At 44.6% G+C, this 22,500-nt stretch overlaps 1 protein-coding gene across 1 annotated transcript; it reads right to left on the bottom strand.

Moving 5' to 3' along the window:
- Positions 1 to 677: 677 nt before the first annotated feature.
- LOC137780969 (rap guanine nucleotide exchange factor 4-like) lies at positions 678 to 20,335 on the bottom strand. Its single transcript, XM_068569424.1, has 30 exons — positions 20,200 to 20,335; positions 16,099 to 16,241; positions 15,341 to 15,429; positions 13,704 to 13,850; positions 10,849 to 10,921; positions 10,637 to 10,692; positions 9,681 to 9,787; positions 9,455 to 9,576; positions 9,175 to 9,358; positions 8,953 to 9,037; positions 8,310 to 8,370; positions 7,979 to 8,055; positions 7,271 to 7,417; positions 6,488 to 6,582; positions 6,300 to 6,385; positions 5,975 to 6,053; positions 5,260 to 5,410; positions 5,076 to 5,164; positions 4,947 to 4,974; positions 4,766 to 4,841; positions 4,543 to 4,689; positions 4,261 to 4,358; positions 3,571 to 3,696; positions 3,216 to 3,394; positions 3,020 to 3,110; positions 2,867 to 2,917; positions 2,657 to 2,744; positions 2,161 to 2,225; positions 2,009 to 2,063; positions 678 to 1,911 (listed from the first exon to the last, which is right to left on the bottom strand). The coding sequence occupies exons 1-30, from the start codon at positions 20,265 to 20,267 to the stop codon at positions 1,784 to 1,786; spliced, it is 2,991 nt and encodes a 996-aa protein (XP_068425525.1). The 5' UTR covers positions 20,268 to 20,335; the 3' UTR covers positions 678 to 1,783.
- Between the last annotated feature and the right edge of the window lie 2,165 nt (positions 20,336 to 22,500).

Below are 22,500 nucleotides of genomic sequence, written 5' to 3' on the forward strand. Positions count from 1 at the left end.
ACATCATCAGGCCAGACAGCCGCGCTGACATCACTGCGCAGGGAAAGGTGAGAACAGCGATGGGAAGTCAGGACTCACAGTCGGCGTCAGCAATCCGGAGCGAGACGAGAGCGAACAGTGAGTCAAAGCATGAATAAAACATGACTCCTGGAAGCTGCGATGCCGTGAATCATAACAGCCCAGAGGACGAAAGCGTTGGCTGTAGAAAATAACGAGGCTTGCAAGGAGAATTCATTGCATTGGGGTGTTGCTAAAGGAAATTAAACCCTCGGAAACCACATGGAGGACCTGTGTCAAAGGTTCTTTCAATCTTTTTGATTTTGACCAATTGAACAGTCGTCACTTAATTCACCAAATGTAAAATAAATAAAGTGTGCACAATGTTGTCTATCACAAAGTTCCTCTTTTCTTACAAGAAAATGTCTCATGTTACACAGATATCCAGACTTTTCAAGCTCCATTAGTGCCGGATGCCTCCACAAGTCACATACAGCTTGTTGCTCATTAAAACTTCCCCGTCACATCTTTTATACTTCCTGTTTGCCATTTGTAAAGGAAACCTCCTGGTGATGTCACTCACCCGTTCTGTGCATGAGTGAAATATGTTGTACATGTTGATAAGCATCATCATCCTCAGTCTTTCTTGAAGAACGCCATCAAAGCATGAGCACTGTTAAATTAGCTATTTTTTTTTATTTATTTATTTATTTACAAGGCAGTTCACACGCACGAGTACAGTTACAGGCTGTTCTGGGAAGAGCCAGCCTCACGGCAGTTCTCGACACACACTATCACATCAGAAGCTCCTGAGATCAAAGGAAAATGAAGAACACGCTCACAATCTACACACACACACACACACACACACACATTAAAAAAATTACACGGACTGAGATGACAAGATTTCCCCCTCGAAAGTATAAATTGCCTACAAGACTCTGCATCGAGGATCATTGTTTCCAGATAAAAGGAGTACAACGTGGTTACAGAACTGACCTCCGAACAGATCTCACTAACTTCATCAACGAGAGTAATTCATCTTCTACACTTGTACTCCGATGCAAAAAGAAAACGCAATACTGTAGCGATGAATTTCAACACTGTTTGCAATACAACAAGGGTTTTAATTTAAAATAATACTCTGTTTAGTACTGGAAGTGCCCGACTAGTTAAGGGACGCTGATATTTAACTGAAAGGACATCCGCTTGTCCAAACTTGGATATAATAATTTAGTTCATGGAGTAAATAAGTGCTTTCAGATTTCTAACATGAAGACATGAAGAGTCTAGTTCATGGGGGGTTTTCTGTGTTTTCTGTCTATGGATGGACCATCAGGAGAGCGAGGTTTGCTTTACAGGCAGATACAGTAATATATTGTAAACTGGGGCTCGTTTGGGGTAGCACAACATTACAAGGACTCTCCGATAGAAATACACTGTATAGAACACAAAGCCTATGAAGTTCAGTCATGCGGGATATTGATTCAAGTTCTATACATTACACTTCTATCCAACAGGTCCCACACGGCAACAACTACTACGGTTAAATCCCTCGGAGACGCGGCGACAAGAGAGCGGCTGAACGGTGTCCGTCCAGGGAGAAGAGGCGTTTAATGGCACAGTATTAAGTCCATTCGTCCATAAAGTCTAAAGTCATCGACTGGTTTGCTACTGGACGGCCAGCTGTGTGTATTTATCCAGATCATGTGTGTGTGTGGGTTGGTGGGGTTTTGTTGATGCTGACGTCACTTGGCGAGGCGATGACGGAGGGAAGACGTGGCGCTCATGTCCGCCGAGGCTCCATCCTGTAGGAGAGCTGCGTCAGCGCCCGCTGGTTGTCGATCACGCTGAGCTTCCTCACGTAGCTCCGGACGTCCGCTTGGTTTTTGTTGGGTTGGCAAATCTCAGGATCTGAACGCAGCGAGAGAGAGAGAGGAAACACAAGTTAAAGTTTGGGTGCAAAGCCAGCTGGCAAATGTGGTACAAGTAAAGTAATAAGCAGACTTACTGAACGGTTGGCTTCGACAGTGCCTCACTTGCCGAATGGTGTTGGCTATAATACGCTGACGAGATAAGGATAAGAGGCTCTTTAGATATCGTACCCAATGGGAGTCGAGGACATGCATTAAAATTAATCATTCAATGTGTACAGAAACTCACCATTTTCTCAAAATTGACCATATTGTCAATGAAGGTCTTGTTGCCATCATGTGTGAATGTCATGTCTGTAAAGAAATACGTGAAATGTATCGGTAGCCAGACATTTGAAACATCGGGTCCACTTCTGATTACTAAATAAATCCCAAGTAAATGATTTTTTCTCCTAAATATTCTGCTTACTCGCACCCATCGCTGCCCGTCATCATGAATCCACATTGAATGCATCATGTCTTCCTGGTGCAGAGTTGTCTCCAACATTACTTTAAACTTTCTCAAATCTATTCATTGTGGGGTCGCTGCATTCGATGGAACAATAGCTGGCTAGCTAGCTAGCGAGCTAACAGCGGCAAAACACGTGTCCCTCTTGACGAGTCGCCATGTTTGGTGCGACCGCTCATTGAAATTATGCTCTACTTGAATTTCTGTTTTTTTTTTAGCACTTTATAGAATTATTTTTTAACTTTATGGCATCGAGCTGCTCTACGCGGAGGCGTACCTTTGAGGAGGAGGGGCATGAAGGGAATGATTGGCGCTTCCAGTTTGGTGACGGTGAGCCGGTAGGAGCGGTGGTTTCTTGATGGGTCCTGTCACCAAACATACAAACAGTCACTCGGGTTAATCGTCCCTCATGACACAGCTGTGCAGGTAGTTTTGCTTTTAAACCAACGCCTCTATAGATTTCTGTTGCCAACCCAATGCAACTCACCATCATGCTCTCAAACTCAGCGTAGAACTTCTTGAACTTGGTGGGGAGTTTCTGTCCCGGGAAAAAGCAGAAGCTCAGTGACATGAACGCGGCACTTTTAGCGACAGTTTAACACAATCAACTTTCACTGGAGATAAATGAGACAAAGCTCACCTCCCACGTCTGGCTCAGTCTGCTGACCGCCGGGTTGCTCATGCCCATGATGATGGCGAAGAACGAATTCAGGTTCTTAAACTCCCGACAGCTGTGGACGAACACACAGGAGCGAGACGTGAGGTGACTCTGAATCATCCGAGGTGTATTAACCAGGTGTGTGTGTGTGTGTGTGTGTGTGAAGTGTGTGACTCACTGTGCTGCTATCTTGATGAACTTCTTGAGGAGCTGGACTCTCTTGCTGAGCTGTGAGCAGAGGCACACCTCAGTGACCACCCACAGCTGGACCTGGTTGAACCTCCGCAGAAACAGGTCCAGGTTGGCCGTGGTTCTCCTGAAGCACTGCCGGCCGAACGTGAGGTAGAGCAGCTCATGCTGAGGGGGGAGGAAGAGGAGGGAGGAGACATGAAGGAGAGCAGGTTTGGAGTTAATCCAAACAGCATGCTGGGAAAAGACTCCAAACCTGACTTCTTCTTATCAAATAGGACTTCCCGGGTTCACCGTGCATGCTTGTCTTGTTAAGTGTGTGCATAACGTGCATGTGCTGATACCTCGTGCACGCAGCTGAAGAGCTCCCAGTCGTACAAGGTCATTTGGTAAGCCAGGTCCTTGGAGCTCATCAGCTCAAACGTTGACATGGAGCCTGCAGAGGGACCTTCCTGGTCTGGAAGAGGAGTCTGGGACACACACAAAAAAAAACACACATTTGTGCAAAATTCATGCACACATCAAATAATCTTCCCATTGCAATGAATACATGTGTGACAATTTGACTTGTAGCTGCTTTTAAACAATGTCATGTGTGACAAAGACCCATTGTGTTAGCGTCTACACTTCTATACATCAGCAGCGTGATATAATAACAACAAAGAATGCGTTCACTTATGTCGTTAAAAGGAAATAAAATACATTTGACAACATTTGGGGCTCATTTATGGAGTTTCTGGAAGATTTTGGTACAATCCTGTAGTCCATCGTTTCCCCTTCGTCTTTTTTTGGGGTCCTTTTTGATCTATCTATGCCTTTATATGCCTTTTTTTGTTTTTGTTCTTTGGGTTTGTATGTGCCTAGTTTTGTCTTGTTCTCTCCTGTGTATGTTGTGTAATAGAGAAAAGACAACAATAAAAATATTCGTTGAAACATTGTTTTTTTTAAAGAATGCATGCGAGGTATGACTGTAACGCTATTTCATGACAACCACAGTGGAGCCTCTGAGTAAACAGGAAACTTGGATATCCTACCAGACTGCTGAGCTGGTCCCGAGGACATGCGAACAATCGGCCATTGATGCTCAGAGTAGAAAACACTGACACGTCGTTGGGCTTCAGCATTTGTTTTTCTGCAACAGAAATAGAGGTCGTTAAGACACGCCCCTCCTCTAAGATCACCAAGTAACACCATTATCAGTTAGCACATTTTAAATCCTGCTGGTTGCATACATGTATACACAGTTAAGATAATATAACAGCTTATAATCTGTTTCCAGGTAACGTTGCTTCATCTAAATCCTGCTGTTTTCTTACCGCAGGCGGAGCTCAGGTGGACCAACACGAGCTCTTCGGTGGTGCCCAGTTTGTCGGCCACGGCGCTGATCACTTCTCTTCCGGTCGCCGCCACGCACACCCGGATGGTGGTGTACGTGTGATCGCCACAGTACACCTTCAACAGGACTGCACACGCGCAGAAGGAATTGTGTTGAAGTACAGCGCGGTGCATGTAGAAACATACGCACACACAGAAACTCACTGTCATCATGGTTCCTGATGGGCTGCTTCTTCTGCAGCCGCTCCTCCCCATCGCTGAACTGTCGTATGAGAGTTTTCTGTTAAATTACACAAAGATATTGTGTAGTCAACGTCCACACCGTCATGACAACATATGCAATGTACTATTGAATTATGTTGAGAACGGAATAGTCTGAAAATACCTTTTTTAAAGATTTAGCTTCTTCCGAACTACAAAATGTGCAGAAACACACAAAAATAAATGCAATGAATGTAGCCGGTACTTAAAACATCACAGTGAGAGTTGAACGTGCGGCAGCTGGGAGACGTACTGTAATTTGACGACTTTCTCCAGGTCAGGAACCAAGTCTTTCAACGCTCTCAGAATCCGAGAATCATTCGACAAACTCCCGTACAACTCCTGCAGGTGAAGAGAGGAGGAATCACACTCAGACCGGGCATGCGCTCAGTGTGAGTCTGGTAATTTACTGCATCTGAAAAGCTCCTCCTGGTCACCTCGAGGAAGGAGATGGCAGCAGGCTCTTCCTGCAGCAGGTACGTCTGTGTGCTGGCCCAGCGCAGGGCCAGAATGAGCGCCCGTCTCTTACTGTTGAGCGCGTACTCCAACCTCTCCTGTTCAGAACCGGGCGGCGATGTCGCATGGTAGGTGCTCACGGGGTTAAAGAGCAACACAAAGTGGAGTATAACACACAGGGGGAACAGAGATACCCTGTTTGTTCAATGATCTGATGCTCCAAACCTTTACGACATCACAGCGGCAAAACCCATATTATTACACAGTACATGATAAGATGTACTTTCCTAAAAGAAATATATATATATATATTAGGAAGGGGTTAACCCTAATTACAGCCTCATATCTACCACAAAGATGTTCTGTTTACTACATATAATCATCAGTGCATGAGTGGAAACAGTGAACAGCTGCACTATAAGGACAAACACAATCAGAAAAGACCTCTGCGACTGTTATTACAACTTGTTACTATGGTGTGAAGGGAGGTGTTCGCTCCGTTCGTTAGCGCCGGATGGTCTGCTGCAATTTAACAGAAGTGTTAAATTGCACAAGCCAAGTCGCTGTCAGTAGCACGACATGTCAGCCCGTCTTCATGTCGGGTTGCAGATCGTTCTCAATGCGTGAGTGCAAACTGCCTGATGGGCATCGTTGATGGGATGAATAATGGTACGTAAAGAAAGACAGAAAGGATATTGTGCCATGAGCAGAGGGCACAGCTGGCTGTTGGGCATGAAGACACCGTGCATGAGGACAAAATCGTCCACTGCTGGGTCTAACAGACGGGAAGGAAAACACACGGAAAGAGGGAGGAGAACCAGAGGGGAGAGGAGGGAAATCAAGAGATTCAAAAGGGTAATCAAAATGCCTTCATCATTCATCCATTGAGTTTGCTTATCCGTCTCTCCATCCACCCTTTTTTTCATTATAATTAATTTGATAGCGTGTCTGGACTATCTCTGTTAACCATCTATTTAAAATGAATCGTGCATAACAACCTGTTCATTTTCTACTTATCTACCTGGTTCACCGTGGTGTATGTCCATCCTCATGGCCTCCAGGAAGTGTTCGAGGATCTTCTCCGGCGTCCCGGATATCACAGTGTACCTGCAAAAGGTGAGGCGAGAGAGACGGAAGGAGGGATTCACGCCATTGTACACGTCCTCTCTGAATATGTACGCAGAGCCGCCCTCACACCAACACACATACTTGATGCTCCCCATGCTGGAGGCCCGCGGACTCTTTTCTAACACCAGCACCGCTTGTTCATGCTCTTTCAACCGCACTGTGTTGGCTTCCACGTCCTAAAAAGACAAAAACAAAATGCATGCGCAAAATCAGTAAATATGACATCTCAAAATGCTAAAAACACAGCTTTTTTTTAAATGAAATACAGCTTGCGTACCAGAGGAGGGAGACAAACATCAGATCTATGTTTGTATGTATATATATATATATATATATATATATATATATATATATATATATATTTTATTATTTTTTATTTTTATTTTTTTTAATTTTTTTATTATATATATATATATATATATATATATATATATATATATATGATTTATATATATATGATATATGATTTCTTTTATTTTGTATTTTTGTATATATCTTTCATCCCTGTTCTTATATGTTATTTTGTGTGTTTAGTTTGTTTATTTAGTTTGTCTGTCTATCTATCCATCTATCCATCCATCCATCCCTCCATCTGTACATCTATCCATCCATCCATCTATCTATCTATCTATCATCCATCCATCCATCCACCCATCCATCCATCCACCCATCCATCCATCCATCCATCCACCCATCCATCCATCCACCCATCCATCCATCCACCCATCCAGCTATCTATCTATCTATCCATCCATCCATCCATCCATCCATCCAGCTATCTATCCATCCATCTATCCATCCATCCATCCATCCATCCATCCATCCATCCATCCATCCATCTAAATGTCCATCTCATCTGCCCACCCTGAGTATCCTGTTGAAGTCTTCCTTGTCCACGCGTAGGAAGTGACAGTTGTCCTCTCTCAGGACGATGGAGGCTGCACGAGGGGAGTCTGTCACCAGGGCCAACTTCCCGAAGTCGTCACCGTCGTGGAGCGTACACACCACACCCTGAGACGCACACACACGCGCATGAACGCACACGTGAACCGACACACTCCAACATACAAACAAGTTCGGACGCAGACACAGTTTATTAGTCACCATAAGCCCCGAGGAGGGGCGCGAAGGCGCAGGAGAACACTGAACCGAAATGAATCATCCGGACTTCTCCGTGTGTGTGTGTGTGTGTGTTTGTGTGTGTGTGTGCAAGGCGAGTGCATGTTTGTGTACGCAAGTGATCAATGTGTTTGCCCGCACACGGGCTTTTGTGTGTGCGCAGTGGTTGTAAATCGGCGTGGTGTGAATGTGTGTATGCGTAGAATCCCTTAAGCTATTTAATCACAGAAGATGAGTCACGGTGAGCTGTTCAGAGTCTGCCAAACTCCACTGTTGGTGTTTCCCAGACCCACGGGGGAGATTCTGCTGGTTGGCTCCACGCAGACGTGATCAGCTACACGCTTACGACCACTACATACAGGTGACGTGTCGCCGAATGAAGCAGAAAACTCCAGCCGTGTCCACGTGTCAAACAGAGAACCGGAAGCATGGAGGTGGGTGAATCAAACGCACCTTGCCGTAGATGACCACATTGACCGATCCCTTCTGGATGATGTACCACGACGTGCCCTCCTCTCCTTGGTTGAACACTGGAAGATAAAGAGGACTAACATATGTCACCCCCACGTACTTGATTAAAACATATATTTTGTACATCAGAGGTCTTCAAGAGAACAATACAGGCAAAAAAAAAAAAAAACAGGACTCAAATTGGAGAGAACAGCTAATTACAGTAACTGAGTCGTCTCAGCATCTGTTGGCTTTGTGTCCGCCGTTGAAAAAACCCTTTTTGTTCACAAGCAGAAATGCATTCTGGGACAAAGTGGACAAAGTAAAGACTCACACACGGTTCCAGCTTTTGCGTGCGACTCGAAGATCACGACGCTCGCCAGTTCCCTCTTCACCTGCAAACCAGAGCACACTGCTCAAGTCATACTGGACTTATAGCTGCAGAAATATGTGAGAGAACAGTACAGTGCACAGATCAGGGTTTTTTAAAGACTATAATAGAAACACCTGGGTGTCCTTGTAGTACATCATGACAGCACATGGAGCGTTTTCGTTTATGGGGATTTTAGATTGCTGATATTTTTATGCATAAGCACTGTGTACAATGGGAAAATGCTGGATAATAAACAGTTAAAATGGAAAAGCTCATTGTTCACAAATCACTATTATCTCCTGGAATGTGCTTCATGTGACTATCTAATAATTTGATTTCATTTAATACAAAAAAAATGGTGATTCTAGGACTAAATGGAGCCAGAAAACAACAAAACAGACTTAAGGACTCCTCCACGTGATGAATAATTGCCAACACAGGATGTAAAACTGTCGCATTACACTGTTAAGATGAATGCTAACGCTAGTGGCTACTACTCCTCCTTCTGGTCCAAAAGACTGCGGCGATGGGTTCGGATCAATCAACCGCCTTCTTGAGGAATCTGTACTGTCCCTTTAAGAGAAAAGTGGATCTGCTGACTCACAGTGTTGGAGAGGTGAGTCAAGGCTTTGATGTGGAGCAGCTCATCGTAGATGATCTCGAGGTCATCCCCTGTCCTCTGACCAGGCCTGCAGACACACACACACACACACACACACACACACAGTTTGTCAGACTCAAGTAATTGTAACATACAGTATATGCAAGAACTAATGTGTGTGTCAACGTTATGCGAGTTCACGCCATTTTGTTAACTGCTACTGACGATTTCCTGAGGATCATGCGCAGCAGTGCGTCGGGGCCAATCTGAGCGAGGAGGAGGATGTTCTCCGGCAGCTCTTCCTCGCTCTCCCTCTTCTCCTCCTCGCTCGGCAGCGGTGTGTCCTCCTCCTCGTCGTCCAGGAAGCGGTAGAAGAGATACTTGTCCTGAAAGCCCAGCTCCTGGTCCACTGAAGAGCAGACAAACACCGCATGAACACATGCTGTGCACGACAAGCAGACGCTATGCTAAAGAAAGCAATGGAGAAAGCGAGCGCTTGCGGTACCGTGGTTGAGCACGCCTTCTTCTAGCAGAGCCTGCCACATCCCGACAGCATGGGACCGCGTGAGAACGCAGGCGCTCTGCAGCACCAGCCAATCCACCAGCTCTGTGCCGACACAGCATTGTCTGCAACACACACAGACACACAACCATCATTTTCTGAAGCTGTTGCATGCATAATTCTGTGTCAACACACGCAGTTGGAATTGTATAGAAAGCATGCTTTTTACCTGTATGTCTTGAGGTGGTACTTCCTGTCTCGTATCATGTGTGGGGCTCGGGACAGGATGGCGTTACGGAGAACCTTCCCCGCTCTGTGCAGCTTCTCTGACGGGATCTACAGAACACATGGCGACATTAGGGGGACGTGTTGTGAGCGGTTTGTTAACTGTGATCCAAAGAGTGTAAAAAAATGTTTAAAAAAACACTCTCTTTAAGGGATGGATGTGTGCAGGTGGATGCTTGTAGCATACAGTAAAGTAAAGCAGCGACAATCCAATGCTGGAAGTAAAACCTATATATTAAATAAAACACGGTGCATACATGCAAACACATCCTCTACACGGATCCCACTTGCACCTTCGACAGAGAGGCAGATGTGTAGACACAAACAGCTGCTGTTGAAAACAACAAAGGGAGGCCTGCTAATTGGGCAGATGGGATCTTTTTCGTCTATGCACATGCATTAGCCAGCATTAGCATAACTACAGAGGATCACAGCTGTGAGTCATCACTGTCTCTTCTCTGAACACACACACACACACACACACACACACACCTCCATACTGGCATTCTGATTCATTTACGAACATGAGAGTATGCAGCAGTGCACAGTTTTATGACGTTGTGGTTCGGTTTACTCATTTTTTCTCCGCCATGTTCACAACCTGCAGCGTTTTATCGGACGTTTAAATATCACTCATCTACTGGCCGAGACTAAAACACACTCAGTGCCCCGTCCACACGTACGTCCGACACGAGCAGTGAGGTGCAGAGAAATCCAAAGACTGCCTGGCCCACAGTGTATCGGTTGGGAGGTCTGGTTCATTCAGGCTTTGTGTGTCGTGAGGAAGGGCACAGCGCCCCAAAACGTGCTGCCAGTGTTTATTCAAAAGATCAAGTTGCCGTGCAGAACAAGACAAACCCTTCGATTCCAAGCAGTGGGCTGAGAGAGAGAGAAATGTACCTTGTTGTGAGCTTTGTTTGCAGAGTCTGAGTTCATGTTGTCTTTGTCAGTGAGCCCTGAAGGAGGAAATAAATGTCGTTAAACTGAAATAAAGATTTTTGCAGGATGCAGATACTTTTCATTCATGGACATAAAAATATAACTTATTCACTGTGTGTGTGTGTGTGTGTGTGTGTGTGTGTGTGTGTGTGTGTGTGTGTGTGTGTACTCACTGTCATTGTTGGATCCACTCTCCATAGCTCCATAAGGAGGGGCCAGCAGTCCGGCCAAACTCTGTCGATACTTCTACGAGATAAAAACACGCACGCATCAGAAAAGATGGAAATCGTGAAAACATTTACACGTCGCCTCGCTCACTATGAAGCATCACTCATGAGATATGATCATCTATCTCACGTCTAAAACCATCAGGTTTTCGTCTGTCCCCCTCCAACGCACATACAGCGTCACTTTCAACAGACGCACAATGCTTCTGCCCCCTCAAAACAAAGCCCTTTGTACAACGGAGATCATTTACATGCAGAACAACTAACATTACAGAACACACACACGCTCCCAGCAGCATTCAAGCCGGGGTTAATGAGCGCATGCAGAGCTGCTCAGTGTGTTTAGATGCTGCTTCTACAGCTGCTCAGAAGAATTTAATATGTTTGCATTTCTTTTTGGCGGGACACTGAGACACACACACACACACACACACACACACACACACACACACATAGCAGCTCATTCTGAGCCCGAATATGCCCTTTGCTCCTTTGCAAGGTCAGTACCGAGCAACACATGCCTCCTGAGAACTTCCAGGAAGGCACATGGCACACACACACACACACACACACACACACACACACACACACACACACACACACACACACACACACACACAGACAGAGAGAGACACACACAGAGAGCATCTGTTTGACCCTAAAGACACAAACACCCATTGTCATTGTTTTTCTTGCACACGGCCAGGAAAAACACAGCTCAACAACTTCCGTTCCTAAACAGACAACACCAGTAAAAGTACACGGCGACATTACACATCACAGTGCAGCACTATTGAACCCCACAGACTCACACAGACTCACACAGACTCACCTGAGGTAACACACTCTAATGCCGGAGGGATTGAAACCCAGAGCGCTGCCCTCTGCTACTTTACAACTCACACAAGCCACCGGATAGCATCCTGCTCAAAACAAGCTGCACTCCCTCCCTCTCTCTCTCTCTCTCTCTCTCTCCCTGTTTCTCTCTCTCTCTCACACACACACACACACAGTCTCCCCAGTGTCTCACCCTCCTTCCTCGCTGCGATCGAGCCAAGAAACCAAGCCACTTTTCTCTCACAGGTTACCCCGGTGATCCGAGTCCCCGTACGACCGAGCTACTCGCCAGCGGAGGAGGAGGAGGAGGAGGAGGAGGAGGAGGAGAAAGGAGACAGAAGAAGGGAAAGAAAGGAGTAGCGAGGGGTGAGGATGGAGAGGGAGGAGAGAAGGAAGGAAGCTGGCAAAAGACACAACGCGGCCAAGAGGGAGAGACGAAGTGGGCAGCAGCCGTGGAGGGCAGGTGAAAGGCGAGATGAAGCGAGAGAGACTTGGCACAGTACGAGCTACTAGTTGGTCGTTTGATGTCCTCTGTGTTTACACGTTCACGGACATGCGTCAGGAAACACACACACACACACACACACACACACACACACACACACACACACACGGCTCAACAGTAACACCGCGTTTAATTCATCCGTCTTTCACTCGGTGTTAGAATTATGGAGCAGCGCTTTTTTTTCTTCTTTCATCTTTTCATCAAACACATGACTGCATTCATCCTTTGGCTTTCTAGTCCTCGTTACACACAAGCACATGCACACAAATTAGTTCAGTCACACACACACACACACACACACACACACACACACACAATGATCCTTTTACTATGAGCTGAATTAGATTTCAAACGAGAACAACCTTCAGGCTCTATGTTTTTCTGTTCTTTGTCTGCTGACCTGAAACAGACAGCAGGCAGAGAGACCGAGTGCAGTTAACAACCAAGCTCACAACAAGCCCAATAATGAGATGGCACACGCGCTTTAATAAACAATTATTGGGTTGTCTCACTTTCATATCTTCGTGTCAGAAGTTGAGATCCATTCATTCGTCCAGAAATAACACTGAAGGTCATTATTTTTTATAAATTGCAACGATTAATAGATCAATCTCCTCTTTTTAGAGAAAACTTTTACAAAGAGATGTTTATTGATGCAAGTTGGATCTTCAATATACCAAAATGATCCAGGAATATCAATACTCTTACCTACTGCTGAACATCTACTGCAAGAACAAGTAATATCTCCTTGTGTTGTATATTCATGAACACAGATAACTGCTTCTTTATCTCAACAGGCCAGTTTTACTTGTAATAATGGGACAAGTGTAAGTAATAATGTTAATCATGTGCTTTTCCTGGGTTTTACTGTGTAGTAAAAAAATCCTATTGAGGATTAGTCAAAGTGCCTCAGGATACTGTGGAACTTCCTCTTTACTGCTATACTACACAATCTGAATGTGTTGACATTGAACCATAAGTACCTGAGCCCAGGAGGAAACCAAGCACACAGCTGGTTTATTCATGAGGTGCAACGTTTAGATTCAATATGCATTTGAGTGAGACAATAAAAAAAAAAAGTGGCCACAGGATTTCAGATTCCCTCGACAGAGCCGGCAATAAACGCATAACTGTATTCATCTCAATGCATCATAACTTGTACTGCATATACACTGCACACAGCTCTGAAAACAATAACCATCCTGCACACACACACACACACTCCTCTCTGCATCACCTGAGTGCTTTGTGTGTCTAACAGGTGGAACAGAAAGGCACCGTTATGGTGGACGGCCCTCTTGTGGTTAAAGACACAATTACAGCGATAGCTTATGTGGAAATTCAAACGTTTTTTCAAAAGATGGAAAAGCTTTCGGTACGCCACCGAGACGGAGTTCACGCCGGATCATCATCGGGTTGCAGCGCACACTCGCAGCTCCGTTGAAGTAGAGTCGCTCACCTCCCAGAGGCTCTTGAACTCCCTCTGTTCGATACGCAGCAGCTCGCTGGTCTCTCTGCTGACTATTGTAGCGTGGCGTGGCGTGTTGTCCAGGATGGACTCCCCGAACGCCGTCCCGATCCCCAGAGTACAGATGGTGACTGCATCCTGCACACAAGCGCGACATGGAGGATGAACGCGTGGGAGTCAGGATGCGTTTCAATTGAAGACTTCAATTAAATGAGTCCTTCCACACAAGAGGAATAGAGGTTGTACTGCGTCTGCTTTTGGCTAAATAGTCAAACATCATTAACTTAACACTACTGGAGCTGCACCCAGGGATTATTTTTATGATCAGTTAAACTGCATTGTATTTTTTTTTTATGAATTGCTAGTTTGATACAACAGAAAAACACAAGAAAATATTTAGATTTGTTCCTGAAAAAAATTATAAAAATGATCAATCTGTTATTAAATTAGTAGCCAATTAATTTTCTACCAATCTACTTATTGTTGCAGACCTGAACACTACACAGCAATAGCAAAAATATATATATATAAATAAATTTGCTTCATCAAAATAGACGAGACGTGAAGAGCAGACCGATTAATTTATGGTAAATAATGCAAATAGTTTAAAATATAAGGGTAATATGGTAAACGGAGCCTCCTGCAAGGAAAACGTCTCTGGGTGCTGTATATATATATATATATATATATATATATATATATATATATATATATATATATATATATATATATATATATATATAATTGGCCAGACTAGCGGTACACAAACGCACATAAACGTGTGCACACACACATTCCCACAGTCCAGTGATTTAGACAAATACCTTTTTTCAAACTGACATTTCAAATATAGCCACAGAAACTAGGCCACCAACGGCACTGCAGGGCTCCACACATGGAGAAGGACCTTTCACAATGGAGGAGCGTCTTTATCTCCATCTTTAACTGGGAAGAAATCCTTCTTTTTTTTCACAAGCGTCGCTCTTCTCCTCTGTACGTACTGAACAATACGACACACTCTGTCACGGAGGGTAAAACATGCAGCAGGAAACACAAACCTCAGTGGACGGGTTTTCTGCGCCGTGGCAGCTTTGCTCTGGCGTATGAGACAATATTCTGAATTTGGCACGGGTCATAGAAACAGCATATTCTGTTTGGATAATCTGGCCTCATTCAAATTGGAGCATTTTCCGATAAGGGCATGTGGGATATGCCCATATTATTTTAGTTCTATATTTACAGCACATCCAGAAAAGGCTTCTCAGTGTTGCAAACCAACAAGTCAACAGTTTGCAGAGACGCACGGCCAAAAGACAAGCCTACGTTATTGGTGTGGAAGGAAAAACTCGCTTTCTTTTAAACATTATGAACGACCTGGATACCGACATGTTTTTGGATATGCATGCAGTTCTTTTCAAGAAGGCGGTTGAAGGAATAAAAGAGGGAGGGCTGCGTTCGCTCTGCACGCAGGAATATAAATGGGCATATTAATTCCTATTAGGAGGAACAGGAAGGCATTTCAGGCACTCACAAAATCTTAAAAACGGAAGAAGGAAATATCAAAAGGCCTTTATTGTAGTGGCTCAAACATTAACAGCTTTGTAGGAAGAACTGGAGTCCGCTCTCACCTGGTGGTTGGCCGTTTCGGACACTTTGAAATCCAAAGAGCCGGACAGGACGGCGTACCAGCTGGTGCCGATGTCTCCCTGTCGAAACACTGTGGACAGGAAGACACAGAAAACCAGATGAAGCGCAGCGCGCCCAGACTTTTACAGCGCTGAGGATATTTTAGCTGAATTTCTAAACACACACTTTCAAAATATTACATTTTTTTCTCAAAACGTCCTTGAGTTCTATGTGTTAAGAACGACTTAAGTTATGTTTTAGTTAAAAATGCATCACTATTTCCCCAAATGGATATATGTTGTATTTTCTACGCTTGATTAAATAAAGAAAATGTGCCCACTGTATTGTACGTTTAAACAAATAAAAATAGTGGCAAAGTTTTAGGCCTTAAACAAGTTGATTTGGAGTGAAAATCATTTATTAAGGATTCATTTACTAGATCTATAGCTTCTCAAGTTTAGGGGAAATGTTCTCTCCTTTTACGAATAAGAACATATATTGAAGCTCTCATCTTGGTCTCTGGGAAAAAAATCAATGTGATTGACAGATTAATCAATAATTCAACAGGTAACATCTATATTCTAACAGTACTTTAAAGTTCAACAGTCTTAAGAAACAGCAAAGGGCTTTGTGATGATGCTTTATGGAGAACTATTCTGAAAAACACCCATCGTCATCCTCAAAACCTCAACTATTTCATTTCATAATTCAACCATGTAATCATTAGTGTGTATGGGTGTGTGCGTGCAGGTGTACATACAGGTGATATCTTTCTCCAGGCATTCATAAAAGGCACAGGCACAGATCTGCAGTAGGAGCGGCGGTGGGAATCGATGGAAGGCTTTGACTCCTCTCAGTCTGGTCAGGATGATGTCCACGTCCTCCCCCGAGCGCTCAGAGGGCCTGCGAGCGGAAGAACGATCATTATATTGAACGTTGGGTGTCGAGGAACCTCATCAGTGTTTCTTTTAGCATATTAACGCCAAAAACTATTGAGACGTAACGATTAACTACATGACTTTCACTGGGATGGATTATTTATTTTAAGATGGTCTGTTGCTGCATGGAGGGAAAGAAATCCATCACAAATACAGAGTTCATACACACTTTGAACGGCGGTTAGCGGCAACGCTAAATATGTGCAATCAGCAGTCAATGGGCTGAAACAGCTAAATATGGTTAGAATTGAGCTTTAGCTTTGTGGTTTTAGTGTTAGCCGTGTGTGTGTGTGTGTGTGTGTGTGTGTGTGTGTGTGTGTGTGCTTCATTGTTCGGCCTGGTGTCTTAGCGATGAAGCTGCAGGCGTTACTTCTCTCGGCTCAGACCCCCCACAGGGTGTTGATGCAAGATCTCATTTGTACTGCTGCCATTCCTAATATGCTTAAATCTGAACACACACACACACACACACACACACACACACACACACACACACACACACACACACACACACACACACACACAGAAGCACGTACTTATTGGACGTCTGCACGGGAGAACCCACACAAGTTTGATCTGAGAGCTTAAACATTCTGCTCCGCCATGTGGTGGAGGAAAAACTATACCGAGCCAATACGCCTTAGAGTAACACACACACACACACACACACACACACGCACACTGCAGTTAGCCCCATTCATTCACTTATGTTCTCATCCTCGTGTGTGTGTGTTTAGAAGGAATAGCTAATGCACTGTGTGCGTCTTCCTTCACAGAGGAGAGGCTCTCTCGAAACACTTCTCTCATCTCCATCTATTTTTCTCCTCTCCTCCTCCAAGACTTGCTCTCTTCTTCTTTAAAGCTACCCATTTTCTCCTCTCCGCTACTGGCACATCCACTTTTCCCTGTGTCCATTAAGACCCACCACTCACACGCCTGCACTCACCATCCACCCGTTATTAGCCCATGTTTTCCGCTTTGCAAGCTCACAGTCACACACACACACACACAGAGATAAACACACATGTATTTGTGTCCCCGAGCTGTAGTAGATTGTCCTCCGTAGAGCCAGGACAGTCCTCAGATAAACACAGACTCAGCCGCACTGCACAACGCATCTTCCAGCCTCACAACATCTGCCATGAGCTCATGGCTGTTACAGATGGGGCTTTGTCTTTTCTCTCTCTCTCTCTCTCTTTCCATCCTTTTTTTTTTTTATCTCTGACTCATCCTCCTGCCGCCTGTGTATTGGCCCTCGGTGCTCCGACAGAGCATCATATCCCAGTGTAGGCTGTGGGGTTAATGGTGTAGACAGGTGGACTCCCACACACGCTGCAGATGGCAGAGACAGGGGGGTTAACTGCAGGGTTGAACGGGCGATACCAGCATCGCCCTTCACCTCTCCGTCTGCAGTTAAACTGTTGAGGTCCGTCAGTTATAATCTCCTGGTTGAATCCTTGTCCTTTTTTCGCCGTCGTCCCGCTCTCGCTCGCTGCCTGTCCGGAGAAATCTGCCTCCCCCGTCGGTGAGAGACGGATGCGACCTGAGAGTTGTTCACCTCCTCCTACTCTCCCTCCATCCCTCTTGTCGCTTCTTCTTCTTCAACTTCTACCTTCCTCAGCCCCCTCCTGTGGATGTCGGCAGCAGAGATCTCAGCTTTCAACCACAAATGATGGCCGCAGACACACACACGCACACACACACACACACGCGCATGCATGTACACATACGTGCATGCACACACGTGTGCAGGATTTACAATATTGACTGGCACACTGAAGAGAAAATCGTGGGACACCAGAAGGTTCTGCAGATTGTTTAAAGGAAACATCCATCTGTTTTCATTGTTACATCAGACAGCTTTTTTTCCCCGAGCTGGCAGATTAACACATCAGTGTGGAGATCCCCTCGAGCCGTGTGCATGTGTCTTTCGACACGCATCTATCTGCATGACCTGTGTGATGCTGTTAAAAAAACGCTAAATATTAAAGAACTCATCGATTTACACAACCGGCCTTGTCATATTTGCAAGTTAACCTTCACAATATGTACATGAGACCAGAGGTTTGACTTCCTCTGGCACGTTGCTGTCGTCTGGGACTCTCAGAGGGACATTGAAGCTCAACTGGCATCTGGACCGGTGCTGTGTGCGTGTTGATTGGACCGTCTGTTATCGGCCTCAGGGCCAAACAAATCTCATCTCATCTCAAATACTTCACACTCGCTGGCAATAAATGTCTTTGGACGGATATTATTAGAGACAAATCTTAACCTCTGTCTTTCTTTTAGCTTCCACCTCATCCCCGGCTCTTACTCACATCAACAGCTACTGGAGACGAAAGCAATCGCACACACACATGCACACACACACACGCACACACACTCTCTGGTGGATATTGATTGAATGAGGAGGTGCACATAACTGAGGAGCCCTGAGTGGTCTACAATATCCAAGATACTGTCCAGTCTAATCGTACAACCCCTGGCTGCCCCTCACTGACACACCGACTGCTGCATATCTGCTGCATTAAGTTCAAGATATACAGTTATGTTCTGTAGTTGCTGTGTCGTAAAACACCCGATTTGCACGGCAATTATTATCATTTCAGTACAGGAAGGATCACACCCTTCTCACTGGGATTCCCAATTCTCCACAGTCAACAACAAGTCACACTTAACCAACGCTGAAACATAGGCAGCTCATTAAAAAAAAGTCAATGAAGAGAAAATGATTTGCATTGATTCTTTGGCCAAAGATGTCTGGTTCCAGCTTCTCGGATGTGAACATAACCAGAGGTTTTGAAGTCTTTCATCATAGCCAATTGAATATATTTAGACCTTGATGATACACAGCTTATTATTGTGTCACAACATCTTATACACCAAAACTATGCATCAGTTAACAGCAATACAGATCTAATATAGAGGAAAACCATCCGCTTTTGCAGCCTTAAACTGAAATACCTCAATGACAGAATATAATAAAGCACTCATTCATTACAGGTGAGGATGAGAAGACAAGATGGTAGCTTCAGGTTGCCAATAGTAACGTGGCGATGTGTCATAGTGAGGTGTGTAGGCTACAGTGTGTGTGGGTGTGAGTTGTGCTTGCCATATCTTATGTGAAATTGTTTGTTTTTCGGTGTGAGGTGCATCATCTACAGTAATTACCATCCTCTTTATGTATTATATAAGTCCTCTCCCTGGGATATTGTGCTTTTTTTGTGCTTTAATGTGAACTGGACAGATACATTAATGGACTAAAAGGGATTGCGAACAGTTGTTGACAATTATTCTGTAAACTGTTATTATTATTCTAACCTGTTCAGACAGCTCAGACAACTACATCCTCACATGCAGCATTGTGCCAAAAATGGAAGGAGGAGGACAGAAACAATGCACATGTCTGCCACGAATCCTTATTGAGGAAAATCTCCCAACATAGAGGCCCATGGTAGTATTTTAAAAATGTATGAATATTTGATTTGAGCAGAAAGACGTAAACCATGTGCGTCTCATCAGCCATCTCTCCGCCTGTGCAGTGCGGAGACATCCCGGCGAACCTCGAAGCCACCAACGCCTTTTTGACCGCGCAGACACACACAAAAAGAAAGCGAGAGGGTGTGATGCTGTTCGGCACTGCAGCCGTCACCATCACTGTCCGAAAGGGGTTGTGTATTCACTGGAAACAGACAGACACCCATTGTGGGTTAAAACCAAAAGCCCTTCGTGCCGTTACTGCACACTCACACACTGCACACGCAGCGATCGCCGGTTGTGACTAATCACGTTGACGCGCGATGAATGAAAGACAGGTTGAGAAAACACAGTCATAGCTGTGTGTGTGTGCGCGCGCGCGCGTGTGTGTGTGTGTGTGTGAGGATGCACGGCGTGGATGTGTCTCGTGTAGCGTAATCACTCACCTTTTATCCAGACAGCAGATCCACTCCGCCATCGGAGACGAGCTGGGGGACATCTGCACCGCGACCATCTTCCCCTGGTCGTGTGTGTCGGTGGACGCCGCGATGCTGAACGCAGGAAGCGTCCCCGGTTTGTCGGTGGTCGTTAATGAGTGTGCGCTCCCGCTGCGCCCCCACCCCTCCCCTCCCTGCGCCGCCCCGCCCCTCTTTCTCGCGCAACTATGATGCTGCTGCTTGATGCTGCTGCTGCTGCTGCTGCTGCTGCTGCTGCTGCTGCTGCATAGTTGCTGTCTTCATCGTGGCATGCCAATGACTTGTGTCAGTCTGGCTTCTTGGGGTGTTTTGGATTTTTGCAGGGCGTTCATTCAAAAAAAACAAAAAAAACATTCACTGCAGTACAATGCTTGGAGAAAAAAAGGTGAACTATTATTCACATTTCAGATGTGGGTCTATTAGTAGCCCCTAACCCTCTCTAATGCACAAAGCATCGTGGGTTGTAGAGTGCTGTGCCATCAGTGTCTGATTTAATATATAATATATACAATTCAGTTTAAGAACGTACCCTTACACATTATTCAATAGTTATTAAATAACTATTTTTGAAAGGATTTTTTAATTTACGCTCATCTTAAAGAAATCATTTTTTTTTAATCTCACATGTGATCCTATTGGTCAAAGTCCAGGCTTGACAGATAAAACAAGCGATGGTCCCATCGTCGGTCCAGATCTGACCGGACAACCTCCATCTGCCGGGTTCGACTATGTAATTAGGCGGATGTTGTGTCGTCTGAAACCGGCAGGTTCTTGAAAATGCTCTGTACTTGGGGTCAAATCAGAGCGTCACCCTCCTATGAGCAGTGAGCACTAAAGAGAAAGTGTTGCTTCGGCCCCCTACAGTAAAAACCCACCTAGTGCAATGCAGCGTAAGGGAATCTCTGTCGCTCAATGTCAATGAGATGTGTCACCTTCCAAGGTGTTGACGAATAGCAGGGAGCATGAAAGTGACATGCAACATGAGGAGAAAGGGAGGGATATAAATAAAGACATGTTTTACTTTATGCAAATAAAGGAGAACTGGGTCAGGAAGAAGCAAAGTGATGCAGAGGCCCTATCTTCACAACTCACAATTTAAACACATGACCTGTATAATATTTTTTTAATCGGAGCATTGTCAGTATTAAGTTATCCATATAAGGAAACCAGCATAAAGAAGCACCTTATTTTGGTATACAGAGGCATTTATGTGCCTAAATACAGATCTGTGCAGATGCAACTGTTGTGGCCTTGAAGGATGCCTCATGTGAATGATGTATGAACACTAACAGTAACAAAGCAGTGTTACTTCCACTTGTTTTGTTTAAACCGGAGAGGGATGAGACAGAGAGCAGCTCTTCAGGATGACCGCCGCCCAGCAGTAAAGGGAGCAAGGTGGCGTGAAGGAGAGGAAGGACGAATGAGGACGAGCAGGGAGGTCTTGAGGATGAAGCGTTGCCTAAAAGAACTTTCCTCCCCAACTCCTGTACGTTGTAAAAGCTATAACCATACTGCAGCAGGTGATTTTAATGTGTGCACCTGTTGCAGCTGTGTGTGTGTGTGCGTGTGTGTGTGTTTGTTTCCACTTGCCTTACTACATCTGTTTGAAATCACACTTTAACACGCATGACTGTAATACTGGAGGGCAAATTTTCACCATATTGTTAAAATGAACTCTGTGTGTGTGTGTGTGTGTGTGTGTGTGTGTGTGTGTGTGTGTGTGTGTGTGTGTGTGTCAGCCCCAGCTGTTTCAGAATTTGCAAAATTCTATTTTTAAAATGCTCCTTCTGAAAAAAAAAAACATAGAAAAGAAAGCTGAATGACTATAGCGTGACAGACTGTCTGTTGGCCTTCAGAAGGAGTTTTGCAGAACATATCCATACACTGATGCAATCCATTTAAATTAACTTTCTTACAAAATAAAAACATAGAAAGCTTACAAAAGCTGTTGTTTATACTGCAATCAATACAAAAGAAACACAATTGTATTTACATCTCAGGATTCTGCAGGAGAAAAAAAATCTTGCTCAACATATTGTGAAGATCATATTTGACTCTGGTGAGAATTTAATCCATAACTGTGTCACTGTTAGTGCAAAGTTTAGCATATTCATTCGCACAGAATTGAACCGTTACTATGGATGTTGTTAAAATAATACATGTGCAGTACACACATCCAGACACAAAGTGGCAGTATTATTGTTTATTGTTTGTTTAAACACTTGAGCTATAAAAAGTGCTGTTTAAGGGACGTGACAGACTGACTCACAG

The sequence above is a fragment of the Clinocottus analis genome, unplaced genomic scaffold, assembly GCF_023055335.1.
Source record: "Clinocottus analis isolate CAN_PGR_092001 unplaced genomic scaffold, fCliAna1.0.p SCAF_11, whole genome shotgun sequence".
NCBI classification, from domain to species: Eukaryota; Metazoa; Chordata; class Actinopteri; order Perciformes; family Cottidae; genus Clinocottus; species Clinocottus analis.